Below are 26,977 nucleotides of genomic sequence, written 5' to 3' on the forward strand. Positions count from 1 at the left end.
AAATTTAATATCAGAAGTTATTTATATGAAAAAAACTCATTAATTGAAGTCTTAAAAATATTCTGGATTGTTTTAATTAAGCTTTTCCTTTTTTCTACACTATCCGGAGCAGGATCTATCAACAATTGCAGTGAAATTTGAAGGATGTAGGCTATGATTCAAAATACCTGTATACAGAAGGCAATTTTGACTATCACAAAAAGTAGCGTTATATAACACGAGAAATGCTTCTACATGCCGTAGATCTTATTAAGATAGAGGCAAGGGTAACTTTTTCTCAATAAGTCGATATCTGTGAATAATATGTTGCTATTCTATTTTTCCGTCATTTTAGCAATAGAGCAAGATCCAATAAAATTGTAATGAATATATTTTGCTTCTAGATTCACGTAACAACGCCAATTTTTTCCTAGTGGCCGAAATTAAAACTAATTATTTTCTTTAAAATTATTGTCTGCATATTTGTTTAGTTTCTCTGTAATCTGCTAATTAAATTTTATTCCGAATACTGCGGATAGAGAACATTAAATATAAATATCAAGTATACCGTATGAATTTTCATGTAACTATTCTTGCTAGCTAAATTTAATTAAAAGCAATACATGAGAATTTTTTATGATAAAAAATTAAAACTTAAGAAAAATTAAGATTAATTCTATTTTATGATAATATAAATCTAATATTAAATAGTGTGATAAAAGCGCGTACAAAAATAAAAATTACAATTAAAACAATTAAACATTCCATATATCTTTAATAATTTTTTCACAAAAACGTTAATGTTACAATAAGAATTTTAACCATAAATATACAACAACAAATAGGTTTTAAGAATTATATACAATTTTACGTATTATGAGTTTTTAGTAAGTTATTATCTATAATCATATCATATATAGAAAGTAGATAAAAGTTTTGGGCACTCGAGAATTACAAAGTTTATTTTTCTGAAAGGACCCCACAGAAATTATGATTGACTAATATTTGGCACAAAAATGACTTTTTAAGATACATTAATACTGCTTTCCCAAGAAAAAATATAGTTTCAATAGTTTCAACCTGATATGTATTTTAAGTGGCAGTCGGAAGGATAAATAAATTTCTATTGTAATTCGAATAGAAATGAATTTAAGATATTTCATAACAATATAAAATAAACTAGTTTTATGTGTAGATCGAGATATCGGAATATAAATTTTTATATTGAATTGTTTAAAAATGTTGGAATCTGATCAATTTTTTAAAAATATTTTCTCAAATTTTTAAAGATTTTTACCGAATTTCCCAATGTTTTATATAATTTTTAGTATAGAAAATGGATATCAGAAGTTTTAAAATCACAGTCGATAGCCATTTTATTAAAATTATGTCGAAAAAGTTACTTTGAAAATATGAAAGGCGACGGCTTTCAAAATTTCTGTTTTATGAAATATAAATATTTATATGTTTAAGAATTTATAATTTCGGTATAATCTACTAAAAACCTATATAACATTATATAAAGTTTTCGATTTAAATAGAAGGAATTTTTATCAACATGATATGTATGGAAAGAATGTTTCAAAAATGTTTCCTAGGAAATCGCAAGTTAGAAATCAGTGCTGGCAATAAAACCGGTTTTCGGTAAACCGAAAAATGGTTTGGACAGACAATAAAATTAATATCATTGTGTTTACTTTTTTTTTAGCTTTAGTTGGGAGTAAAGTTTGCTTGGATTTAAGATGATCCCGCATAAACGATGCACTATCAGAAAATTTTAGCGTAACATTTCAACTTGTACTGTACACTGCACCAATCGAGGATATTTTTAAAATAACACAAGTATCTTTTGCGTTTAAATTTGAAAATTAAAAGTAACGTAAAAACTAGCGAGAATTATTTTTAAACGTTAAACTTTTCAAATGAGCACTATTTGTTAAATACTATAATTTAACTCTAGAATTTGCCAACATCGACCTCTTTTTTGGCGAGAATAATAAGTGAGATAGGCATATTCGTGAATCATGGCTAATATTTACTGTAATACTTTAAATATTCTTTAATTAAAATTAATAATTATTAATGATATTAATAAAATGCAATAATAAAACATTACTGAATTCAAAGCGGTTAACCGATTTCGAGAATTTCCGGTTTTTGCCAGCACTAGTAGAAATCGTCTACTTAATTGGATGTTTTGAAATGTTCCCTATCGTTAATTAGGCCACTGTATCAGGTATCGCAGTATATCTAATAGAAGGAGGGTCTTTTAAAAGTAACGCTTCTTTCGGAAAGTGCACACAAGTACGAATGCACCAGACTATACCTACTATCCCGAAAATCGTAAGGGATGTACCAAAGAAAATCACAGAACCGAATACAGTAGAATGCTCTTGATGCCAAGCAGAATTAGAAATATCACTTCGTTTGGTGCCATCTGAAACATTAGTATAAGTAGGATAAAATTTAGGATACCAAGACACTTGTATAATTGAATGAGACTCTGTAAAATCGGATATAATCGTTAAATTTTCTTTCGTAGAATTAATTTCGCTTGTATGGTTTCTTTCTTGTTTTGGTTGAATACACCAAGTCGTGGTGGATTGATAAGACTTCTTACATTCGCCTTCTGAAATTAACGCACATAGTTGACCTTTCTCTATCCAAGTAATAAAAGGAGAAACCGAATTTGTTCGAGGTTGAATTTCAATTTGATGCCACTGTTTAGAATTAATGTTAAAAATCCAAAGATTATCGTAAAAATCTTCGTATGTCCATATCCAAAGCTGATTATTTTGTGTCCAAGCTACGGATTGAGAATGAAGGGAAGGCCAAGGATCAGAATGTTCGAAAAGCAAATACCAAACCGTGCCATTCGTTTTCCATATCGACGTTTCACATAATATATAGGTTTGTTTATCTGCATCTGTCCACCAAACGATATTGGAAATTTGTGTTTGGTTCATGTGATGATGAGTAGAGACTTCTAATTGTGATATCTTTTCTTGAAATCCGTTAAAAAGATTCACTTCGAATATTTCATCTGTTTCGAAATCAACTAAAAGTAAAGTGTCGTTATGACAAACAACAGTATAATGAAGGGAAATAGGTACTTCTAGCCATTGTTTTTCATATACATGATAAATAAAAACAGTATTTTCCTCTTGAAGTATAATGTAGCTATCGATGATCACACATACTATTTTTAAATTATTCAAAGTTGTTGCATTTGGTAAAAGGTGAGAATTCCACGATTGGCTTGTTATATTATACCACATAATAGTATTTGCTCCGATACCCCATAGACTGCCATCGTGATTTCGCCACGTCGTCGAAGGCAATAAGTCACAGGGAATAACTGGATGAAGATTTTCTACTTGAAGATCTTCTGAAAATTATTTAATTAAAAATTTAGATCAATGTTTGTGTATTGAATTTAAAAAAATTAATAATTAAAATAAAAAAATAATATTTCATTTCTAACTTCTATGTAAAACAGTGATTTGGTATTCAAAATGAAACTACTATGCAAATTATATCTTTATTTTAAATATAAAAAAAAAATTGCAAAGAGAAGTAATCATCATTATTTTTAAATACGAAATCGGAAAACGGAAGTTAGTCAGGCAGGATATTCATAATGGAGCAATTTTTCACAACTTCTTTCCCCTTGATTGGAAGCAAACTTTGATTAAAAATAAAATGATCTGCCGTAAATAGGCATTCCATTCTCATCTAAATTACTTTTGATGCCTTCAGCATGGAAGTTTTCTCACAACTTTTAATTTGATTTAGGTAGCTAGAAGCAAAATTTACTAACAATAAAGGGAGTATTTTTTCCATTAGTGCAGAAATATTTTAATAATTGAAATAGAACGATAAAAATATTGAAAATATTTTCTAGGTGTCAATTTAGGTTTCTAATTCTAAAATATAATAATCATCAATTTATTTTATAAGACACACATTCCACAATTGCCTAGAATATAAAAGTTTGAATATTGTTCTAACATTTACTTCAAATATTTTATTAATAGAACTGTATTGTAGACAAAATGATTTAATTAAAAGGACATATTATTATTATATAAAATACACGAACACTTTAATCATAAAATTATTATTTTATTTAAAATAATAAATATAGAGGCCTATATATGTAAGATATTAATAAAGTACTTGTTAATTTGACACGAAAATGTTAATTTTATATTTGAATTTATAATAAGAGAATTTTCGATTAAGTTTTTCTTTTTATAATCAAATGAAAAATTTTATTCTTGAATTAACACATGAATATGTTTTCAATTCAATATCTCCAAATTAAAGTATGTATTGTATCATAATTATTATTATTATTTTAATTTTGGCACTTTCTTTTTTGTAAACTAAGAGGCAAATTATTTTTTAAATATGATTATTACGAGAAATTTACTATTATTTATTATAAAAAACATTTAACTGGTAATATGTTCACATCCTATTTTCTAAAACTCAATAGGAATTTTAAATCTATATGAATTATTTTTTAGTTTTCAATAAGAATTAATTCCTTGTTAAATACTAAATTAGATATTTTTATGTGAGTAAATGCTATTTCGTCAAGTCTTTACAACATTAATAATGCTGTTTAATGTATCTAGATCTAGCTATGTAAGAATTCAAGGAGAAAAGAGTAAATATTCTGATTGAATCCCAGTAATTGTAGGACTTCATCAAACCAAACAGCTTTATGTTTTCTTTGTAATAAGCTAAATGTTTTCTGTCCTTCGGAAATCTAATCACATTATAATTGAACCCTACGCAATTATTTAAGATTTCAGATTTAAATTCGACAATTTTCGATGTTTGTTATTAAAATTTTTCTTTTTAATTTTTGTTATTAGTACCAATATAGGCCAACTATAGACTACAGTAACGATGGAGGAGAGAGAGAATATAACACGACAGCTATTTATCAATCGATGTATTTGTAACCATAACAACAACGAGTGATGAATAATGCTGGTAAGCAGCAAGACAAAAATATTAATGGATTATTAATTAACTATTCCTGTAGGAGTTACCCTTTGATATAAATATAATTCTGTAATGATCTGTACTCGTCGTACATAGAAATTTTTATTTTTGTTCTAGGATGGATCGAAATTTAACTTTTTATATTATAGACTATTTATAGAAGACCTCTACCATTTAGAAAACTAAGCTATATTATGCAAAACCAGCCGCTGTAAAGTATGGCAAATCGATCCTGTTAATAAAATTTGTAGGTTTATATTTACTGTGACATTGTTTTTTTTTTAATCGAACGAGACTACGCAGTAAAATAGGAAACTTAAATAACAAATTAAACTGATTAATAAATCCACTGCGTGTCTATTTTATAATGATTTGTGTCGTATCTAATACTACGGCTGACAAGTATAACGGGCAACTACTTTTGAAACTAACCACACCCTAAATTAACAAAAAAAAAAAAAAAAAAACTTTTCGCTAAGTCGCCAAGTGGAAGTCAAACTAAAGGAAATTATATTTATTACCGCAATTAATTAACTGAAAAAATTATTCTTGTAGTTTCTACTATTATTTAAAATGTGAAATTTTAATGAAAATTTAAAAAACAAAAAAGGAAGCTAAATATTTAAGTCTTTCCAAAAAATAAATTTTATTATCGGAAATAAATTGTTCTCTGTTTTCCAAGTATAAAAAATTACTTTTTATTACTTTCCACAGAAAATTTTTTAATGTTTTAAGAGTCAATTTGCAAAATGCATTAAAATAATTTGATAAATGTCATTTTTTAAAACAAATAGAAAACACTGACTTTTTTCTATATAAATCCATATATTGCGTACGCGAGCAATAAAAATGTCAAATCAAGCTAAACTGCGATTTTGGGCAAAATATTGTCTGATATGCCATAATAAAATGAAATAAAATTAATTTATTATACATGATATAGAGTCATACTTTCTGGGGGGAAAAATCAGTAATGAATGCATTATTGAGGTAATTCGTTATGTTAATAAGTTTCTACCAATTTATATATTGATATAAATTATTCGGATTATTGAATAATTATATAAATTATTTTTGCAGTAATCTACATTAAGAGTAGAATATTATTTATATTATAGCTTCAAATACTTATAATTTAGCCTAAATTAGTTTATAAGGTTTAAATTAGAAATATTTAGTGAAAGGTTTTCTTACATTACAAAAATTTTGTTTTAAAATGATTGTTTTGGTTTAATATATTTTACAAATAATTCTAAAATTCCTTTATTTCGAGTACTACTAATAATTTACTCAATGACAAAGCTAGATTATTTTACCACAGAGATTTTATTTTTAGTAAATTGCTAGAAATTTCTGTGAATACAGACAAGATAAATCTGTAATCGTTGTAAAAGACATATTCGATTGTCTTCATAGCGATTTCGATTTCAATTTATTTGAGCTAAGAACGTCCTCTCGACAGATCTGAGAGGCTTTTCAGTCATAGTACTTGATAAAACAATGACCTTCTGGAAAATATTCGATTCTAATTTCTTTTATGTTAAATTTATTGTATGTTTAAATGAAAGTTTAATTCGTGCCAATATATTAATTTAAATTAATCACGTTAATACATTAATTTAAAATGATAATCGACTAATACTCAGTTTATCGCCATAATATAGTTTATAATACACTTAAAATATAAACTAAATGTAACAAAAGTAGTGGTTTTTGCAGCTAAAGAAAAGAAAATGTTTAACTATTTTATTATTTTATTTATGTATTTACTAACCTTTCATACTTAAATGTTAATATTTTTAGTTTGAATTATTATATTTTACATGTTTTAAATTTTAAAAAATGCACTAAATGTAGAATATAATAAATTACAATATAAATATTTGATTTTTGACTTGAATTTTTAAACTTAACAATTAAAAGATAACAGATTAGAAAGAAAATATTTAATTTATTCTATTTGTAGTTATTCTCAATGTACTTTAAATCATTTATTCTTATATCCTAATAGATATATTAACTAAATATTATTCTAAGGTTTGAATATAAATTTAATTATTTTACAAAAGGAAACAAATTAAACTTTAATTGAAATAAATATTATGATAATATTTGTCTACAATGTATTAACAGAAAGGCGATCGTTATTCAAGATGCAACAAGTAGCTAAACTGTAAACGATAAAAAGATCAATTTTCGAAATTTACATAATGTAATTTTATATCATATATTCCAGAAAAAGTACAGATATCAAGAACTGATATGTATTATTAATTGTAATTCTCCAAAAATATATACTTTAAAAATTCAATAAATATTCTAACATTAATCACACTGTAGTAAATGTAAAAGAGCAAAGAATATTAAAATAAATAATAATTTATAATAATAATTAATATTTGTACAATAATAGTTTATAGAAAATATTTAAAAAAATAAGTTTTAAGAAAAGATATAATTTAATTTAAAATAAAAGAATTACATTAAAAAACAGCTTTCAATTAATCTTATAATAACATATCAAAGACAATATAATTTATCAAAATATGAGTATTTACTCTTTTAACCAGTAATAAACGTCTATTATTTAAATTTAATGAGTAGTAATGAATTTTTATAAATTACATCACGTCGTTGGGAAATTAATCTAGAAGATATCTCACCTTCCGCGAATTTGGTGGCAATCCGAACAGAAAAGAAACAGAGAAACAAAGTCCAAAAAAGAATAGACATGATAACGTTATGGTTGACAGATGTCCGGTGGTAGCAGAACCCTCAAAAAAACGCACTATTCGAAGCATGCACGAATAGACAGACTATCGGGTTAATCGATTTTTGACTAGCTGCACTTGCGCAGTGTAGTGCTGACTCTGCAGTGTCTATACAATAAATACAAGCGGCACTCGAAAGCAGAGATTCGGGAAAAAGTGCACTTAATCTGGTTATTTAAGGAGAAGAACGATCGTTTTGACAATTGTCTGAAAGTTTTTCATTAGATGATTACTTTCTAAGAAATTATATTTCTATCAATAAGGGAATTTATTTTATCTTGGGATATCAATAAGACATTTTTAACGTTTTGCCGTTTATTGTATAAAAATTAAACTTTAACATTTTAATAATGGTTTAGAATTACAGTTATCATTTTGACTCAGTATTTTTAAAGAATTTATTTAAATTATTGAATTAAATAAAAGTTATTTTTAATTCATTTTATATGTATATTTCTCAAAATCATATCATTAAAAATTTAATTTATTTTAATACAGATATTTATGTAACCTTACATATATGTTTAAATATGAAATTATGTATTAAAAAATAGTATAGTAACAACATAACTGTTGTTAAATTAAAATATCAATATCTGATGAATTACCCGTCTATTAAAATATTCATTAATATATTTTATTATAATTTATTACAGTATTTATATATATATATATATATTTATAATTTGTTTATTTTATTAAACTTTTAAAATGTATACAGTACCTATAGTTTTAATACGTGTTTATATCTTATATTAAATATAGTTTAAAATCAATTATTATAATAATATAATTTTATTAATTAATACATTGTAAGTTAGTCTTCATTTAACGAAAAAATCGAAAAATACCGAGTTCTTCTATTAGTAAAGGCCCAGTTTAAGAAAGATTAACGATCGTATAAAGTGTCAGTTCAAGCTGAGAGCAGAATTAAAGTTGTATAAACTTTCTAATTCAAAATTTTTTATTAACATATACGACCGGAACCGGATTTTCACGTAAGCTAACAAGCTGCAGCTTAGGGTCTCTCATTTTTTCATATTTTATTATTCGATGGAGGAGAAGGGTCTGCTACAGTGGCGTGCCGTCATTGGAAGCTGTGGAAGTGCCGCTTCCCTTGTGTTTTCTAAAATATAAATACATATTGCGCGATTATTTTCATATTTGAACGTACTTTGAATTACTTAAAATTAATATTTTGTTATAACCGCATTATGTATTTTATTACAGATTTATATACATGTCAAAAACAACGATGAGATGGCTATTGTATATTCGAATCTAAATTCGTGTATGCATATTCCCAATGGAAGCGCCGTATTGTCGAATACGGGACAGTTTCCAGGGCGAAAATATTTGAATGGTGTAACGCAGCTAATTTACAGCATTGGCGCACGCGCTTTACAGAGCACCAACCTCCGGCGGTTTAGCCGGTGGATGCTACACACCAAAATATCGTGTATAACGCTTCCAACGATTCTATCCCTTAGCCACTGGTAGGGAGCTATTTGACTAAGTGAACTGTTGTTTTAAGATTTAAAAAGTAAAGAATATTCAATGTTATTTTTACGTACGTTTCTTAGCAAAGTTATATTTAATTTATAATTTTCTTTTAATTATAATTATGTTGACAGATTTTCAGACATAAAATCTTTAGAATTTGTATCACTTTTAGATGTTAATAATTTTAAATATTATGAAAAACAATTTTCCCAAGCGAGTTTTAATTCTTTAAATTAAGTAAATTTTATGGGAAATTTTTTAATTTATCTAAATTACGAGGTGAATCGCAATATTTATATTCATGTCCAGACTATATTGATTGGCAAGTAACTCTTAGACATAAAGAGTATTATAATTAATGACGATCCGAACAAAGACGTACTAAAAGAATTATATGATTTAATATCATTAATTTTTACGGTACCATCTACCAGTGGGTCTGCTGAGCACAGTTTTTTGACCACGAAGCAAATTCATACATTGGCCAGGAACACTCGGTCGGAGGAAAAATTGTGGTCGCTAGCGTTGCTTTCGATAGAGAGAGCTTTCAAATACGTTGATGGAGTCGAAGACCAGCGACTTTTACGATAAAGTAATTGACGACTTTGCGGAAAAAATCTCCGAATAGAGTTAGTTTATAAAAAATTAAAAAAAACAAGTTTTTCTATCATTGTTTGTATCATATCAATTTGTATTATGTATGTATTATTTGTATTTTAGAAGTAAAATACATAAATTGTTTATTTTTGTCATTTCCAGTATTTGTTTAAAACTTTTATGGAAATACGAGGATCCGGACAGGTCCGAACCGTCACGAAAGACGCTAAAAAACGGTTAATTTAGAGAAAAATTTATTAGTTTAAAAAATATAGGAAAAAATCGTTTGTAGTCGGACAACCATTGTTTATATAAAACTGCCAGGCAGAAACCATAAATCGCAGAAGGAAGTCGCCCTATGATCGGTGGAAGACCGAATTCATCTTCGATGTTGACCTTTCTCGCGCTCCAGGTAGGAGACTCGTTACGCTTAGTAACGAGGGACCAGCCACTCGGGAAACGTGATTGAGGGAGAACGACCGATCAAAATGGACGAAAAAAAGAACGGGGATTGATATAATCTCCGACAATCAAGAACACCTCGCACTTGTTCCGAATAACCAAAACACCGTGTGTCAACGCGCAAAAAAAAAAAAAAAAAAAAGCAGTTTCTCGTCTGTTGTACCAATCTGTAACCCGTGTTAATTCGGACTTAGACCGTGTCCCCGACGCCAACAGACTAAGTCTCCCCGTGCCTTACAGACCTGTCAATGCCACTGTCCCAGGGCCACTTTCGATCGACGATCAAAGAACCACATCGACGCCCAGGACGACCGAACAGCTGATTGCCCTAAAGCAAACTATTTTGTATATAGTGTATATTTATTTTACGTTAGATACTTGTCGTCTTTGTCTCTTCCAACCACTACGCACGTACAGTACGAATGAACCCTAGACCATCACTGACGCGTAATTAACTGACTGCCCCTGGAAGTCGGCTTCTTACAGAAACACAGCTTCCCTATTACGGCACGCCACTGGCCTGTTATATGTTATAGCTTAGGGCCACAACAAGTCTATGTCCTTCCTTGTATATGTATTAAAGGGTAAATAATTCTCTATTTAAAATATTCGAACATTGAAAAGAATGACTTTTCTTTTAAATTATGAAAAAAATTCGAAATTAATATGTAATAACCTTAATTAATTTTAATAGCTTTTGTCTGAAATATTATATTATCAAAAACCTTACTTTTTCCACTAACATATAATTAGCACCGTTATTAATATGTTATATTTAAAATAATATGAAAATATTAAAACCTGTAGAAAAGAAATTTAATCTTTATATTCAATACATTATGATAGAACAATTTTGATTAAGATTTTATTTAAATCAAAAATAAGCGTTGAATATTAAACTAAAAATACTGTAGTTCTTTAATTTTTTAATATCTCTTCTCTCACCTCTTTCGCTTTCTTGTCTACAGGGAACACATTTTTGTACAATGAAATTAATAGAGATCGAGGACAATAAAATCATTTTATAATTTGTTTGATTCATAAGATGTGAAAGTTTATTACAAGATTTGACACGCGATTTATTTTCAAAGTAATTTTTCAATATTTATTATTTAAATGTATTGTCAATCAATTTATTTTTGATAATCTAAAAATTTACATATTCATTTTTATTCATATATTTATCACTTCATATTCCTTTAACTGATTATAATAAAGTAACATTTATTCTAACGTTATGGTATATATTTTTCTGAAACTATGGAGCAGTTATATCATATAAAATTATTAATTCGATCAAATAATTAAAAATTTAATTTTAATTTTTTTAAATATTCATTGTTCAAACAATTGAGAATTTTATAAAATATCTAACATTATCTTGATTCTATGACAGAATCGATTGATATGTTGTACAGTACATGTAGGTATTTAATATTTTATAATTACGATATTCAATTTGCGTTTTGTTAGCCGAATTTCGTAATAAATTCTATCTTTAGAGAATTCAAAATATTGAATTATGATATCAAATATTTGCTCAAAACTTCTGAAATGTTCATGCAAAACAAAAAATATATATAATTTATTTTAAGAAATTAATTAGTATTTATTAAGAAATCACATTTTCATATCTGTATGAGTTTCTTTACATTAATGTTTGGTTAAAAATTATACATAAAAAGTTATCTATTTTTTTTTTCTAAATATATATTGTAAATTTAGTTTTTATAATTCTCAATATTCATATAAACTTAATACGTTGAGTCTTAATAATTCTCTTTATAGGGGGGCGTGTTTGAACGTCGGCGCTGCGAGTGACTTTTTCTGTGAACCTTTCATTTGTGCAGCGAAGTGGTGAATTACTGTTTATTTGATTAACTTATTATTAAACAAGTTTAAACTAACACTAACTAAGTGAAGGTAAAGGAAAAAGCAATAATACAAAAATATAATAATATGCAAAGATCTCCAGTCAAGCGTGGAAGACCTCCACTGACCAGAACGAGGACAGAGAACAAACAAGCTCAACCAAGCACTTCAAGCTCCAAACTCATTACGGATTACGGAACACAACCGAAAAGTGATTCACAAGAAGGAACAAAAGAATTCTCGAATCAAAATATGGAACCTGGTCAGCAGAATTCATTAGGCTCAACAGGTGAGTCACCTAATATTAATTCAAGCCTTCTTACTAATCCAGCAAGTCAACTTGACACCACAACTGCACTTCTATGGACTAAAATATCAGATTTAATAAATGCTTCAAATGATAAACTGTTAGAACAAATGGTCTATATAAAAGAAGACGTAGAACGAATACGTCAAGATATACGTGAGACTAAGGAAAGACAGATATATATGGAGGAAGAAATTAAAAATTTAAAACAACAACTAGAAAATCAAAAAAGTGAAAATGAACTAACGCAATTTAAAATAGACTCTTTAATTAATGATTATAATTATAAAAAAATAATTGTATACAAATATCCAAGCTCGAAATCCATATCTACGTTAGAGGTATATAACTTTATGACTAATGTACTAAACATTCACGATATAGCCCAAACTGAGATAACAGAAACAAACTTAATAACTAAGAAACCTAATACAACAGTAAGAATAACATTCAGCAATAAGCAACTTCGTGATAAATTTTTCTATACCTTTATTCAAAAGAAACAACAAAAAAACGCATTAGAAGAATGGGAAGATATGCAAATATCCCCAGATTTGACTAAAAACTCAAGGATAAGAAAGAAAAATTTACTCCCAATACTTCATGAATTACGAAAACAAAAAGACCAAGTTAAACTCCGTAATGATATATTAACGATAAACCAAGAAAAAATAACATATAGCCTAAAATTGAGCAAATTGGTTTATGTAAATAATTTTCGTCCTTATAGTAATCAAATAAATACAGACAGTTGATATCATGTTAAGCAAAAATATACGCAACATAACAAAGTCATAAAGAATAATCAAATGGTTTCCATTGCTAACTGGAATGGCCAAGGAATAAAAAATAAAACGTCACTAATAAATAATTTTTGTGTTAAATACGATCCGGATATTTTAGCAATTACTGAAACTTGGATTACTTCAAATTTGTATTATAAAACAAAATTTTTTAATAACTTTATAGTGGAATCGATCCAAGCACAAAAACCTACAGGTCCAGGCCGTCCAAGTGGAGGTATATGTATCCTTATAAAAAAGAACCTTGGTAAAATAATTGACATAAAAAAATTCAACAATTATATGCTACTTCTTATCTCATTACAGAAGCCTACTTTGGTAAATAAAACGAATAATTTAATAACATTATTAATTGCTTATATTCCGCCTGATGATCTAAGTACTTTAAAAAATATGTTTAAAACATTAGAAAGTTGGAGTCATATTTCTCCGCTCATTTTGGTAGTGGGAGATTTTAATGCAAGGATTGGTGAGTTAATAGATTCAAAATATAAAGGTGCCAATTTCAATATATCTAATAAACGTCTTTCGAAAGATAAACAAACCAACAGATTGGGTAAAAACTTTATCGAGTTGCTAACAGAACACAGATTGTTTCTTCTTAACGGCAGAATTCAACAGGATATTCCAGCTGAACATACTTGCTTGACTAATACGGGTGCTTCGACCATAGATTTCACAATTTGCTCTGAATTATTCTTAGATTGTTGTGTAGAATTTCAGACTACGAATTTTGATATTTCAGATCATTTTCCTACAATAGCAAAATTCCGTTTATTTCCTTTTGAGAATTCGGATTATATATATAACAACAACTTCAAGATAAAGTACAAATTGGCTAGTTATGAGTCCGAAATTGGAAATCGGTTTAAAAATATGCTAGAAGTAACTAATAATAACTGTGAAGAGGTATACAAAATAATGATGAATATCATGAATGATTATATAATATCAAACAAGGATAACAAATACGCGCAAAATAAAAATAAAAAAATCTGGTATGATTCCGATTGTTACAAAGAAAAACGGCGAAAGCAACAAGATTTAAAAATTTACAGGCAAAATCCTAATAAAGAAAATTTGATTAATTACAAAAACTCCAAACGAATCTACAATAACTTAATTAAGACGAAAAAGAAAAACTACTTTTGTAGAATTGAATCAAATTTAATAAATAATAGTAATAATAGCAAAATATTTTGGAATACTATCCGAAAATTTCGACCAAAAGCTAATCTAGGAGATATTAACATTTGTATAAGATTCGAAACTTGGAAGAAATTTTATCAAAGCTTCATTATAAAAAATTTAAAAGTTCCAATGGAAAGAAATATTAATTATTATGATGATTATTTAAACGCTGACTTGACTATGAATGAACTCGACGAAGTAATTCAAAAAACAAAAAACAATACTACCCCAGGGGATGATAACATACCAACCAAATTCTTAAAAATGCTACCAACGGAATCTAAAATAAAATTATTGAAAATATTCAATGCTATGTACAGCACATTGTCCTATCCTGAATCTTGGAATTCCATAATCATGACGATGATCTATAAAAAGGGAGACCAGATGGCTCCAGAAAACTATAGACCTATAGCTTTGTTATCTACACTTAGAAAATGTTTTACATCGATACTTGCAAAAAAATTTCAAAATTGGATCAAAATCAACGAGTTAGAAGCAGAATTTCAGTTTGCTTATACAAAAAATAAAGGCACCGAATTTGCGATATTTACTTTGCTAATGATTATTCAAATATATCTCGTAAAAAAACATAGAAAAGTGTATGCTGCTTTTATAGATATTAAAAAGGCATTCGATTCAGTATATGTACCTTTTTTACAACAAAAACTTAAGGAGAGTGGTGCTAGTTCTCAATTTACAGGAACAATATCAATATTATTTCAAAATTATAAAATAAAGATCAAGCACGGTAAAAACATTCTTCCACCATTAACGCATTCACGTGGTATTCTTCAAGGAGATCCATTATCTCCACATTTATTTAACTTTTATTTGAAAGATATAGATCATCTTTTTTCTGAAGTAAACGATGGTATAGTCATAGGCAATAAAGCATTTCATTATATTCTCTTTGCTGATGACTTGGTTGTGGTAGCACCGACAAAAATTTCTCTCCAAAGGAAAATCAATCAATTAAATTCGCATTTTAAGTCTAAATATTTAGCAGTTAATCCAAGTAAAACTAAAATAATTATTTTTCGGAACAACAGTAAAATATCTGTTAACGAAACAAAAATTTATCATGAAAATATCCTGCTACAAACTGTCAATGAGATAAATTACCTAGGAATTAATTTTGACTGGAACTTAACATTTAAATCGCACATTTCTAAACTTAACAATAAAGTCAATCAAGCAATCGATAATCTTTTGTTTTTATGCAGCAGATTGAAAACTTCTGACTTAAGAATACACATGAAACTTTACAATTCGATTATTAATCCAATGATATTTTACGCCAGTCCCATTTGGAGCTTGGATTATCTCTACAAATTAGAACGATTCCATATTTACTATCTACGCAGATTATTTCAGTTAGAACGGACAATACCCGGATATGCACTACGTCATGAAACCAATCGTATATGGTCTTTCCCGTTCATATTAAAACGAATCATTAAATTTTATTACAGACTCAAATTCAATAGTGACAACAATTTGATTGCTCTATATCATGAAAACATCAAGCAAAGTAAACTTCAAAAAAATAAACAGCTATGGCATAACAAATTAAAAACTATCTTCAACTCTTTTGGAGTATCAGAACTACTATTTCAAGATAACATTCAAGATTGGAAAACAGGCTACTCACTACTTTTAAACTCAGCTATGGCACAATCCATAAACAAAGATCAGTTCTCATTACATAGCAGTAAATATCATCCGTGGTACTTAGATATATTTAAAATACCATCAGTTCAATCATATATGTTGTATTCGGTAAACTTGAATGTAAAACGCTTTATAGCACAACTTCGTTTAAATAAAAATTCGCTGTATGTTAACAACACTTACATAAGCTTATCAACAAAATGTTTCTTATGTAACTCCGATGATTCAACACCTTATCATTTAATATTAAAATGTCCAAAATTAAATGATATTCGTGAACACTATGACATAACTCGAACTTATAAATGCAATTCGCTAATAGAATTGTTAAAAAACTTCAACAAAATGGGTAAAAAAGACTTATATAAAATTTATAACTATTTTTGTAAAATAATCGACATTTATAAAAACAAAACAAACTAACACTAATGAAGTATTAAAACATGTTATTATTAATGAAATAGAACAATAAAATTGTAAGATTCAAATTAAAAATGTTTGGAATGTATTCGCGGAAAAATAGGTGTAAATTAAAATCAAAAGTATTGTAAAGTAAAAAACAAGTAAACAATGTAAATGTAACCCCCTTGTAATAGGGAAGAAATTTCCAATAGACAATAAATGATGATGATGATGATGATAATTCTCTTTATAGACTAAAATAACAAAAACAATACAAGAATTTCCATTTTGTTCTTTATTATTATTATTATCATTATTATTATTATTATTAGTATTATTTTTAATCTATTATCATCATCGTCATACTGAATGGCTTATTATTGTATTGAAAAACATGGTTTAAATATATAAAATTTTATGTTGATGCATTTTTTAATACATATTAATACTTTATAAATAGCATGTATGGAAAGTAGTTCAAGGATAAAACTATATGTTGAATATTTATTTTTAAGATTATGATAGATTTTGATAAATAACAGAATATCCATCTCATAATATATTTTATATTAAAAAATTTATCTTTTTAAATATATAGAAATTTATTCGTTTAGAGTTTAGTATAAAAATGTTTGGGTCTTGCTTTTAATAAAGAATTTTAAAAGAATTATTATGTATACAAAGAAAAGAATTGAATCATAGCCAAATATAAAAAATGCTTAAGTTTTTTTTTTATTTTAACGGAATGAAAATAAATAATGTAAATTAAATGCAACAAAGTAAAAATATACAACAGATATTTACGAATTTATAATTTTAAAATTATTAATATTATTCAATAATTTTATGATGTAATATTGTGTTTAACGTTTATAGAGATATTCTAATTTATTTTATATTGATATTAAATTTTCTAATGTAATGAAAATGCAATAATAAAATAGATGATATATAATTTGAAATGAAGAAAAAAGATGTGAATTATTAAATGGTATAATTTAAAATATAAAAAGTAAATATTTATTTTAAAGGGATGTTAATTAATTAAAGTATTTAATATTTTTAAAAATATATATTCAAATTATAATAAGAAAAAGTATAGAAATTTATATAAATTTGTTTATTATAATTTGCTTTTTTATATAAAATTTATTGTTGTATGTATAAATTCAAATAAAGCTATACAAGTCATGACTGAGTTCAAATATTATATTTAATTGGGCTGCAATTTTTTCAAATACCTATAAATTCCCACTGTCGTCCGTCCGTCTGTTTGTCTGTGTTTCCTTAATCTCGAGAACAGAGTTAGATAGATGAAAGATAAGACCAGATATGAAAAGCTTAGGGGCAGGAGGCTTTGATTAACTATATATGAACTTCTGGTTTGTACTGGAAGTAACGTTATTTCAATTAAAAAAATTTTCCCTGAAAGGAGTTAGATGCGTGATCGGCATGACTTTATTTCTAGCAGGAAAGTATGAAGGACAGGGGCAAGCCACTGCTAATTTGAGATGAAGAGCATATATTTTAAATTAAATAAATTAAAAATATTAAAAATTGCAGCTCAGCAACCCGGCATTGTACAATAAATAATTGCGCGTTTTACTATTAATTTATATTAACGAAAAAATATCATTTAGACACTGTTATTTTAAATTTTAATATCCTACAATGAAATTTAAGTTTAGTCGGTATTATAAACTTTACAACAAAATTTTTTCCAATGTTATATGTTACGAGACAATAGAAGAAAAGGAAAAAATATTTAACTTATCAAAATTGAAAGAAAAAAACAAAATGTATAGCTTCTATTCAATTTAGTTGTCTTTTTGTTCCTAAAGTTCGAATAAATGGATTCCAAATATGAAAAAAATCTAATAATCCGATTGTATTTTCTGTTTTCAAATTTAGAAAATACTTTATGATATCTTATATCCAGCAATTCTTTTCTTAATAGCAGCAAGTACATCTACTCAAAATAAAGAAACAGAAAGTAATATTAATATCGTCATACTTTTTGATTAAATTTTCGAATTTTAAACATTTAACTGACGTAAGCATTTAAAATAATTTACGATATCCTATATTCCATATTTTTCAAAATTCCAAACTTATAAAAATAATGAAAAAATAAAATGTTTTTAGTCTACAGTAATAGAGAATTTAAACAAAACTATGTAAATGACGTGTACTGTGTACGAGTATATTCAACATTTTTTATTTATGGAATGTATTTCTTATGTTGTTTTTTAAATTTGAAGTTTTTCGCGACTTAATAATATGCATTATTACTGCAAACAACAAATAAATAACGATATTTATTTATTTTTTCGAATTTACTATACTAGATCAAATTTACAAGTTTTAAATAAACAGATACTCTGTAATGTTCTCTGTAATAGATATATTGTATATTGTGCGCTTTTTATATTTCTTTTTTTATTTATAATTTAAAATAAATTTTAATATTAGTATTGTTTAATTTCAATAAAATAATACATTTTCTCCCATTAATAACTTTTAAAAATAAAAATTCTGTTGTCTGTATTTCATGCTATTATTTAGAGATGGCGAATATCACTTTTCTCCTATTCGAATATTATCCAGATATCGAATATCTCGAATACCCCGAATACTTAACTCACTTTTTCCCTTATACAAAGGAATTAATATTAATAAATTAATATTTATTATTTAACTTGTTTTTACTTATTTCAATATATTAATAAATTAATAAAGTAAAATAAAAAGTAAAAATAAAAAACAATTTAGAAATGAAACTTGAGACTTTTAACTTTGACTTTTAAAGTAGTCTTTTATAGATACTCTTTATCTCAACTACAATAGACTAACAAATAATTGTTCTCTATTGAGATATCATTTAGATTTTTCTTCTACTGTATATTTTTATTTAAGATAACAAGAAATTCGAAAACGTTCAGCTACTAGTCTAACGATCTAGTCTGTTTCTTTTCTTGTCACAAATTAAACCAGGAATACCGAAGAGGAGCTGTCTATACTCAATGGCGTTGCTAAGAGATACCATTGATACAAAAAACAAATAATAAAATTTATTTGTTGGAACTTCAAAACGTTTTTAAAAACATTTTGAGTTAGTTTCCCATTTTGGGTTCGTCTGGATCCTTCACTATTACTGTACTGTACTTGCGTTATGATATTGGATGTATTAGTAGTATTCGAATTTATTTTTTATTAACATAATATTCGAGATCTCGAATCACGAATACTTTCCAGTATTCGAGTATTCAAGGATAGTATTCGTCTATTTCTACTATTATTTATTTATTATTTTATGTTGTTATTATTTATTTTTTACTTATGTCATTAATTTTGCTTATTTCCACGAAAAATAATTGCTTTATAGTCTATTTACATAAATACGCATTTATACACAAATTCATAAATTTATCCATTTACACATTCATTCTTTGAACAATACACAAATTCGTTGTATTTTATGTTTATTAATTATTCATATATGTCCATATATACCATATTTATACATGTTTCTTAAGTCATTTCATTTTATTTATTGATCTAAAAAAAATACATTTATGTTTTATAGTCTATGTATTTATATACATAGACTATAAAGTAGAGATACTGAAGAGGCGCTGTATTTGTAAGCATAAATGTATTTTTGTAGATCAATAAATAAAATGAAATGACTTAAGAAACGTGTATAAATATAGTATATATGAACATATATGAATAATTAATAAACATAAAATTCAACGAATTTGTGTATTGTTCAACGAATGAATGTGTAAATGTAATGAATTTATGAATTTGTGTATATGCTGTTGTGTATTCGTAATTAATTAAGAAACACCTAAAATTTAACTGATATAGAGTAATTCCTTTCAAAATTGTTGACATAATAAGCCAATCTGTTATTTGTACTACATATTAGAAAAAAATAATTAATTTTTACTACAGCTTTGCCATTATAAGAATTTAATTGGTCTTTAAAATAAACCAGAAAATGTTCGAAATTGATTTTATTAACTTATGTCAAAAAAATAGCTTATATCTAGCAATAGTTTCATAGTTTCAATGAACAGATTTTCGAGCAAATCTTATTAAACTTCACAGTTCTAAATTAATTTGTTCGTGCACGAAATCCGATTAAAACAACGAGTTCAATCTGCCCAACAGAATCGTATGTGCTATATGTGAAGCTGTGCATTTTAAATTACAATATTTGATTATTTAGTATATAATTGAATCGATCCAAGTATCAGAATAGGTGTTTAATTTAACGACTAAAAAGAAATCTTCTTATATTTGATTGGCTATTGACTTACGTAACGTAAATGATGCTATCGGAAAAGAGAATTTTCCATTATCGGATATGAAGGAAACCTTTCAAACTTAGTTGGAACCCTCTTATCGATGTCAAATCTGAATTTTATCAAGCAACTTTTCAAGAACATAATCCTGAGTTATCTACACTTATTATTAGGCTACATCAACGCTTACTCAAATTTAAACGACTTTGAATTAAATCAGCTAACGCTGTTTATATGTTGATATTATTATGAGATATTTCAGAAGGAGTGATTTGCTTCATCGATAACATCGTTGCACAGGCGTATAGAAATATGCCGTTTTATAACTAGTACTCAGTAAATTTTACAGATTGCTTCATTCGCTTTAAATGAGAAGTATCATTTTGGATGATCTTCCTTAGTGATTGTAGATCATCGAGTTCTCAACAAAAAGTTCATCTGGATCCAACCTTGGTCAATTCTAAAACTGAAGCACCTTGACCTAGTAATAAGGAATATTTACGTTTTTTCTCTATGTTGTGGTTACTATATGCAAGATTTATTCCACATTTTTTGAATTTTAGTTATTCCACATGTACTAGTTAAAAAAAGAAAATTAAAAATTTGAAGCTCTTTATATTAACTTTTTTAATGCTATCAATTTTATTTCTTTTCAGATTTTATCAGATTTTATTTGTTTTTTGTTTATTTGATTCAACATTAGTAGTAATAGTTACAAATGATGCGTAATTTTATAGTTTTGTGTAATTATATCTCGGTGTTATAATGGCATCGAACAACCAATATTGCATGGGCGCTTGGGGCCAGCAATGACAATTGCTTGGAATGCATAAATCGCAAAGAGAGATTTTTTGCTCTTTAATTTCGGGTTTGGTTTAATAGTTTTTAATAAAAAAATATTACGTAATCGAAAAGTTTTCCTCTTTTATGTATTTTATGCTCTTTAAATGAATTTTTTTGTTAAATATTATTATTTAGTATGATTATTTTTATGCTGCATTCATTTTTTTCCGATTAAGATGCTATAGTAGAGGTGGCAAGCATAAGTTCAGTGGGAGTCGAAATGTAGGTTTTACAAAATGCATGGGAGCCAAAGTTTTGTACTGTCGTGGCGGATACTATGGTAAGGCAGGGAAGGATATGGTGTCCCCCATCCGGGTCGAGAACTTGTTTTAAAAGAATAGATTTGAAATGTCAATTTAATTTATTGCACCAACTTGGAAATAAATTACTAAATATTACATATATATAATTTCATATTTTCACAAAATTGTGGAAATAAAATTGTAAAAATAATAATAAAAAGCAGAAATTAACACTTTCAGCAAGAGCCCCATGTAACTCAAAAAGAGCCGCATTTGCCCATGTCTGCGCTATAGTATCGTGTTGACATTAGACGCTCATATGCTTAGTGCTGGACCTGATTATGAAGATTCTAATGATCTTCATAATCATGATTATTCTTAAAATAAGAATTTAAATCTTATTTTAAAATTCAGTCTTAGTACATTTGTTGAACTACAATACATACATATATATATATATATATATATATAATAAAAATTAAGGCTTTCCGCATTAATAAATTATTTTAAAACTAATTTGAAGAAAATGCAAATGCAAATTAACATAGATCAGGGAACTTAAGGTACAGTACATGTGCCCAAGATAGCACGCGACATGTCATACTACTTAAATTTAGTTTATAATGTATAATATTCAGAATAATTATTAATAATAAATATTAGAATATTACCAAATAATTACAGTATCATAACTCTTCAATTTGAAATGCTTCAAAATTAGCTGAACAAAGTTATTGTTATCAAGTAAATGCCATTACTCTCCTTATCTCCATTTAAGCGAAGGATTGAAGAAAAGAAGAAAGACAGTTTACGAAATAATGCAAACACTTTAAATTAAGATAACAAATTTAGTGAGATAAAACAAAAGTTTCAGAGTTAGAGACAGGTTTTCAAAAAGTGGGAAAAGTTTGAAAAAATAAATTTAGTGTTGCAAAAATTAAGAAAATACAGTATTGTTTAAAATAAGAGAAATATTTGCATAAATAGACAATCGTTGGGTATATATGAAAAACATGTTTGCAGATTCAAAGAGACAACCTTCTCAAATTAAGAACATTTCTAATATGTAAGGAAATGATTATCAGTGTTTTTTACGTTTTTATTAGCACTTAAATAGAAGATCGAGGTAAATGCTTGGAAGCAGTTTGCAAAGTAATGTACTGTACTTCAAATTTCAGTAAATCAAGAGATGAATTTTGTGTTACAAACACATCTGCGTATGATACATAGATTCAGAACTATATCTGTGTATTCTGTTACTAGTCAAAGTTTTGAAGCGTGTTCTTTGTTTTCATTGTGGTGAAGTGAGTTGGAAATAAGTAACGTAAGGAATTCCGTGTGCCAAAACAAAGGCATAGTAGTCCTTTCCGACAGTGCGTCGTTCGTGATTACAGGAGACAAAACAAAAATGAAATCAAAATATTACAGATGTATGAAAATAATATGAAGCAACAGACATCCCAGCAAACAGAAATGCATAAATTCGCCATGTACAGATACATTAGAACATATGAGGAACAAGGTGTTTTAGTAAATGACATACTAAAAGAGAACTAAATCAGAAAACGAACATGAAAAGCTCAAAATTTGTAAACAGTATAGGCACTATTGAACGAAACTGTGCAAGGAGATAATAGTTTAACTCTGCGTGGAATTCAACAAAAGATACAGTACGTGAGTGTGACTATGTATACAGTGTTCGTCAATATGTAAAATGCCAAAACGTAAAGACATAACAAGGAAACGTTTGAATGTCTGAACAATCGTTCGATTTCCGTATTGTGAATGAACGCAAATTATATGCGCGGCAGATTACACATATATCTAATTGATATGGCTGATGAAACAGGTTTTAATCTTTTCTTATGAACATTATGGAGGTGAGAACCAAAAGGGGTGACTCTACTATTACCCGCCCCTCTGAAAGAAACAGGAACATCAATACAATAGGCATTCTGAATATTAATAGCATTAGCGCGTTTCATTGTATCAAGGTGCTTTCAGTGCAGAACTATTTCGAAGTTTTATCGAAGATAATATACACACATTGAAAGGTAATATCATTGATCCCATTTTTATTGTGGATAACTTTCGTTTCCATCACAGTGCTAAAGTGGTTTGGTTTGATTTTATTCGTATACGGCAATGCGATACATAGAAGATCTGCCGAGGGAGAATGCCTCTCGGGAGGTGTTTTAAGGGAAACTGTCTCCTATTTAGGAGTTAGTAAGATGAAGAAAATCCGGAAAACTCCATCTGGTCAGCCCGTTGGCGAGGCGAGAACCCACGACCAACTACCAACGTTCAGTGGTTTTATCCACTCAGCCACTGGTAAGTCCAATCCCAATGTGACTAATTATCTTAGAGAAATAAGAACAATTAAAGTTGAAATATATACCTCCGTATTTACCTCAGCTAAATCTTATGAAAAAAAAACAGGATTTTCCGTTCGAAAATATTCAATTCTAATTCGCCATAAAAATGAATGGTTTAAGATATATATTGTAAAAGCAACAAGTGACATCTGGTTTTTTTTTTTAACTCTTTCCGTCCTGTGGGCACTAAGAGGGCCTCTTTTAGTAGGCCCATTATGGGTTCGGCCAGGCCCACACTGGGGCGACCGGGTGGTGAGGGACGGAGCCCGACATATCCGAACGGACCACCCCCCGAAAAATTCCTGGGGATTATTCGACCCGTTCGGATTCGATCCCGGGTCCCCAGAGCGGTAGGCTGCCACCTTTACCGCTCGGCCATCCGGCCGTCCAGTGACATCTGGTTAAAAAACCCAAGTTTTATAGACATTTTTTTCGTACTGTAAGATGACGCAGAAGTCGAATCGTGAGCATTATTGTTCAGTCATGGCTTCGTCACAGGAGAACACGCAGGTCGTGGTCTGGTAAGTTATACCCGATAACGTGGCCATCATGATCTCTCGATCTGACCCTCTTATATTTTCTTCTGTCGGTTAAGTGAAAGATATGGTTTATGCAATTTTAGTCAGAGACCTTCAGGATCTTCGGGAGTGCATCATCGCAATCATCGCCACTTTGAGACAGGAAATACTGCAGCGTACATACCACAAAATTTCCTACCGCCTTGATTTCGTCACTATGATTGCTGGAGTATATATACAGATGTGGTGATTTTTTAAATGAAATTTGGTGAGATATTCTCTCATAAAATCGTTGGTGAACCTTTAACCGTTATTTTTTAATAGTCAAATTAAATTAGATACTTTCGAGCAACACATCTTGTTTTTTTTCATGTGTGTGTTTAAAAGTAGATACTAAAACTTTCAACCATGCCCTAGTAACACTGATGTTTAATTCTTATGTGTAGAACCAATAATTAGTACAATGAATAACGAATTCACTTATGCTCCATTTTATGAGCGTATGCGATAACATTTACAAGCAGCGTACAATGTCTCTCTTTTACTATAAAGAATGAACAAATAGACAATTAACAGACATCCAAGACAAAGTATTTATTGTTTCCGGTTATTGTTCTAAAAAAATCGACTTATTGCGATGTTTTGCGCCAAATAAAGCTTTAATTTAGTCTTTTTTACGTCAAAATATGAAATGTTATGTTTTTGTTTTTAACGATTTCATAATGACGATTTAACAAGTTGATATTTTGACATTCATGTCCAATTTACTTAACACATGCAAAACCTATACATCACTTTTTGCAATTATTCCAAGACGTATCAGAAACAATGCTCGCGATAAGTCTCAGCGTATTGCTGAGACTTATCGCGAGTTTTCGAATTTGACGATTTTTTGGGCTTTTTGTCTGTAACATTTATTTATCGACAGCTTTTCAAAACGTACTGGGCAGACGCTAATATGTTTTGAATCATTTAGATCAAAATTTCGTTGATGCAGATTAAATTTGAACTGACAAAAAGTATGCGATTCATTTTGCTACTTATATAAGTCTCGAATTTATAGCTTTGTTAATTTTAGATAATGCTCCTGGTCACTCAACAAAACACCAAATGATTCATATTAAAACGTTAAAGTCGTTTTTTCTGTCCAATACAATTGTTACTCCCAACTTGTGGACTAAGGACTGGTTTCAACACATAAACCGTATTATCTACGTAAAATTTTTAGCCAGGAAATTAAAACCATCAGCAAATTGCATAACTTTTCTGCCTTTGCTGGAAAAGTTGGATATTTTTATGTTTAAAAACACTAAGATACGTTAGCAAAGTTAAAATTTTGCGTGGCGCCATCTCTTGTGAAATGTTATTAAAAATAATTTATATATTACTAATTTTTATTAAAAGGCAAAAACGTTTAATTCTGAATGTAGCAGTGAGTTAAAAAAATTATAAATGCCAATAACAAATAAAATTTTAAGTCTAATCCCACTCGAGACATGACACCTGACCTTTCACCACCAAAATTTAATAGCAGCATTATCCGTTATATACAAGCTACCATGCCAAATTTCGTTTCTTGATCTTTACCCCATTTTGAGTTATTAAACGAAATAGGCGCCAACACACATTACACCATAAAATAGAAAATGCCGTTAACCACTATCGAGTCATGTACCGAGAGACTGGAGAATAAGAAATTTTTAAAGCAAAAAGTGTTCTGTCAGGAGTTACGGCAGTGACTCCCCGCCAAGTAAAAAAGTCACTGACTGACTACGGTATACTGGAATCAGAGTTGCCGATTTTCGGGAGTCGATTTCTCTGCTTCCCGAACACCCGAAGTAATTCCGAATATCTCATTCGAAAGAAAATTGTGTTCTTAGGTAGTGTGAAAAATTTCAAGATTTTCTATAGAGCGGTTGCCGAAATATAAATAATTGAAAAGTACAAAAATCGCCAAAAAAGCTGTATTTTCTTCTTCTTTTTCATTCCTCACCGCAGGCGCTCATAGAGAAAAAACTACTGGATCTAAAATGCTCAAATTTTAAACTTAAGCCTTTCTCCTTATCAATGAGGTGTTCGCGAAACTTCCGGGTCGATAGATCAAAG

The 26,977-nt window shown here is 28.1% G+C and overlaps 1 protein-coding gene across 3 annotated transcripts; it reads right to left on the minus strand.

The window, feature by feature from the left end:
• Positions 1 to 1,987: 1,987 nt before the first annotated feature.
• LOC136978628 (uncharacterized) lies at positions 1,988 to 22,750 on the minus strand. 3 transcript variants are annotated; one of them, XM_067274370.1, is made up of 2 exons: positions 22,650 to 22,750; positions 1,988 to 3,367 (listed from the first exon to the last, which is right to left on the minus strand). In XM_067274370.1, the coding sequence occupies exon 2, from the start codon at positions 3,255 to 3,257 to the stop codon at positions 2,199 to 2,201; it is 1,059 nt and encodes a 352-aa protein (XP_067130471.1). In that variant the 5' UTR covers positions 3,258 to 3,367; positions 22,650 to 22,750; the 3' UTR covers positions 1,988 to 2,198. The 3 variants fall into 3 exon arrangements, with proteins under 3 accessions (XP_067130471.1, XP_067130470.1, XP_067130469.1); XM_067274369.1 differs by lacking the exon at positions 22,650 to 22,750 and adding an exon at positions 7,662 to 7,814 and having other exon boundaries at positions 1,988 to 3,364; XM_067274368.1 differs by lacking the exon at positions 22,650 to 22,750 and adding an exon at positions 7,662 to 7,814.
• Positions 22,751 to 26,977: the final 4,227 nt, after the last annotated feature.

This window comes from Centruroides vittatus, unplaced genomic scaffold (genome assembly GCF_030686945.1).
Source record: "Centruroides vittatus isolate TY-2023 unplaced genomic scaffold, ASM3068694v2 contig_549, whole genome shotgun sequence".
Lineage (NCBI taxonomy): Eukaryota > Metazoa > Arthropoda > Arachnida > Scorpiones > Buthidae > Centruroides > Centruroides vittatus.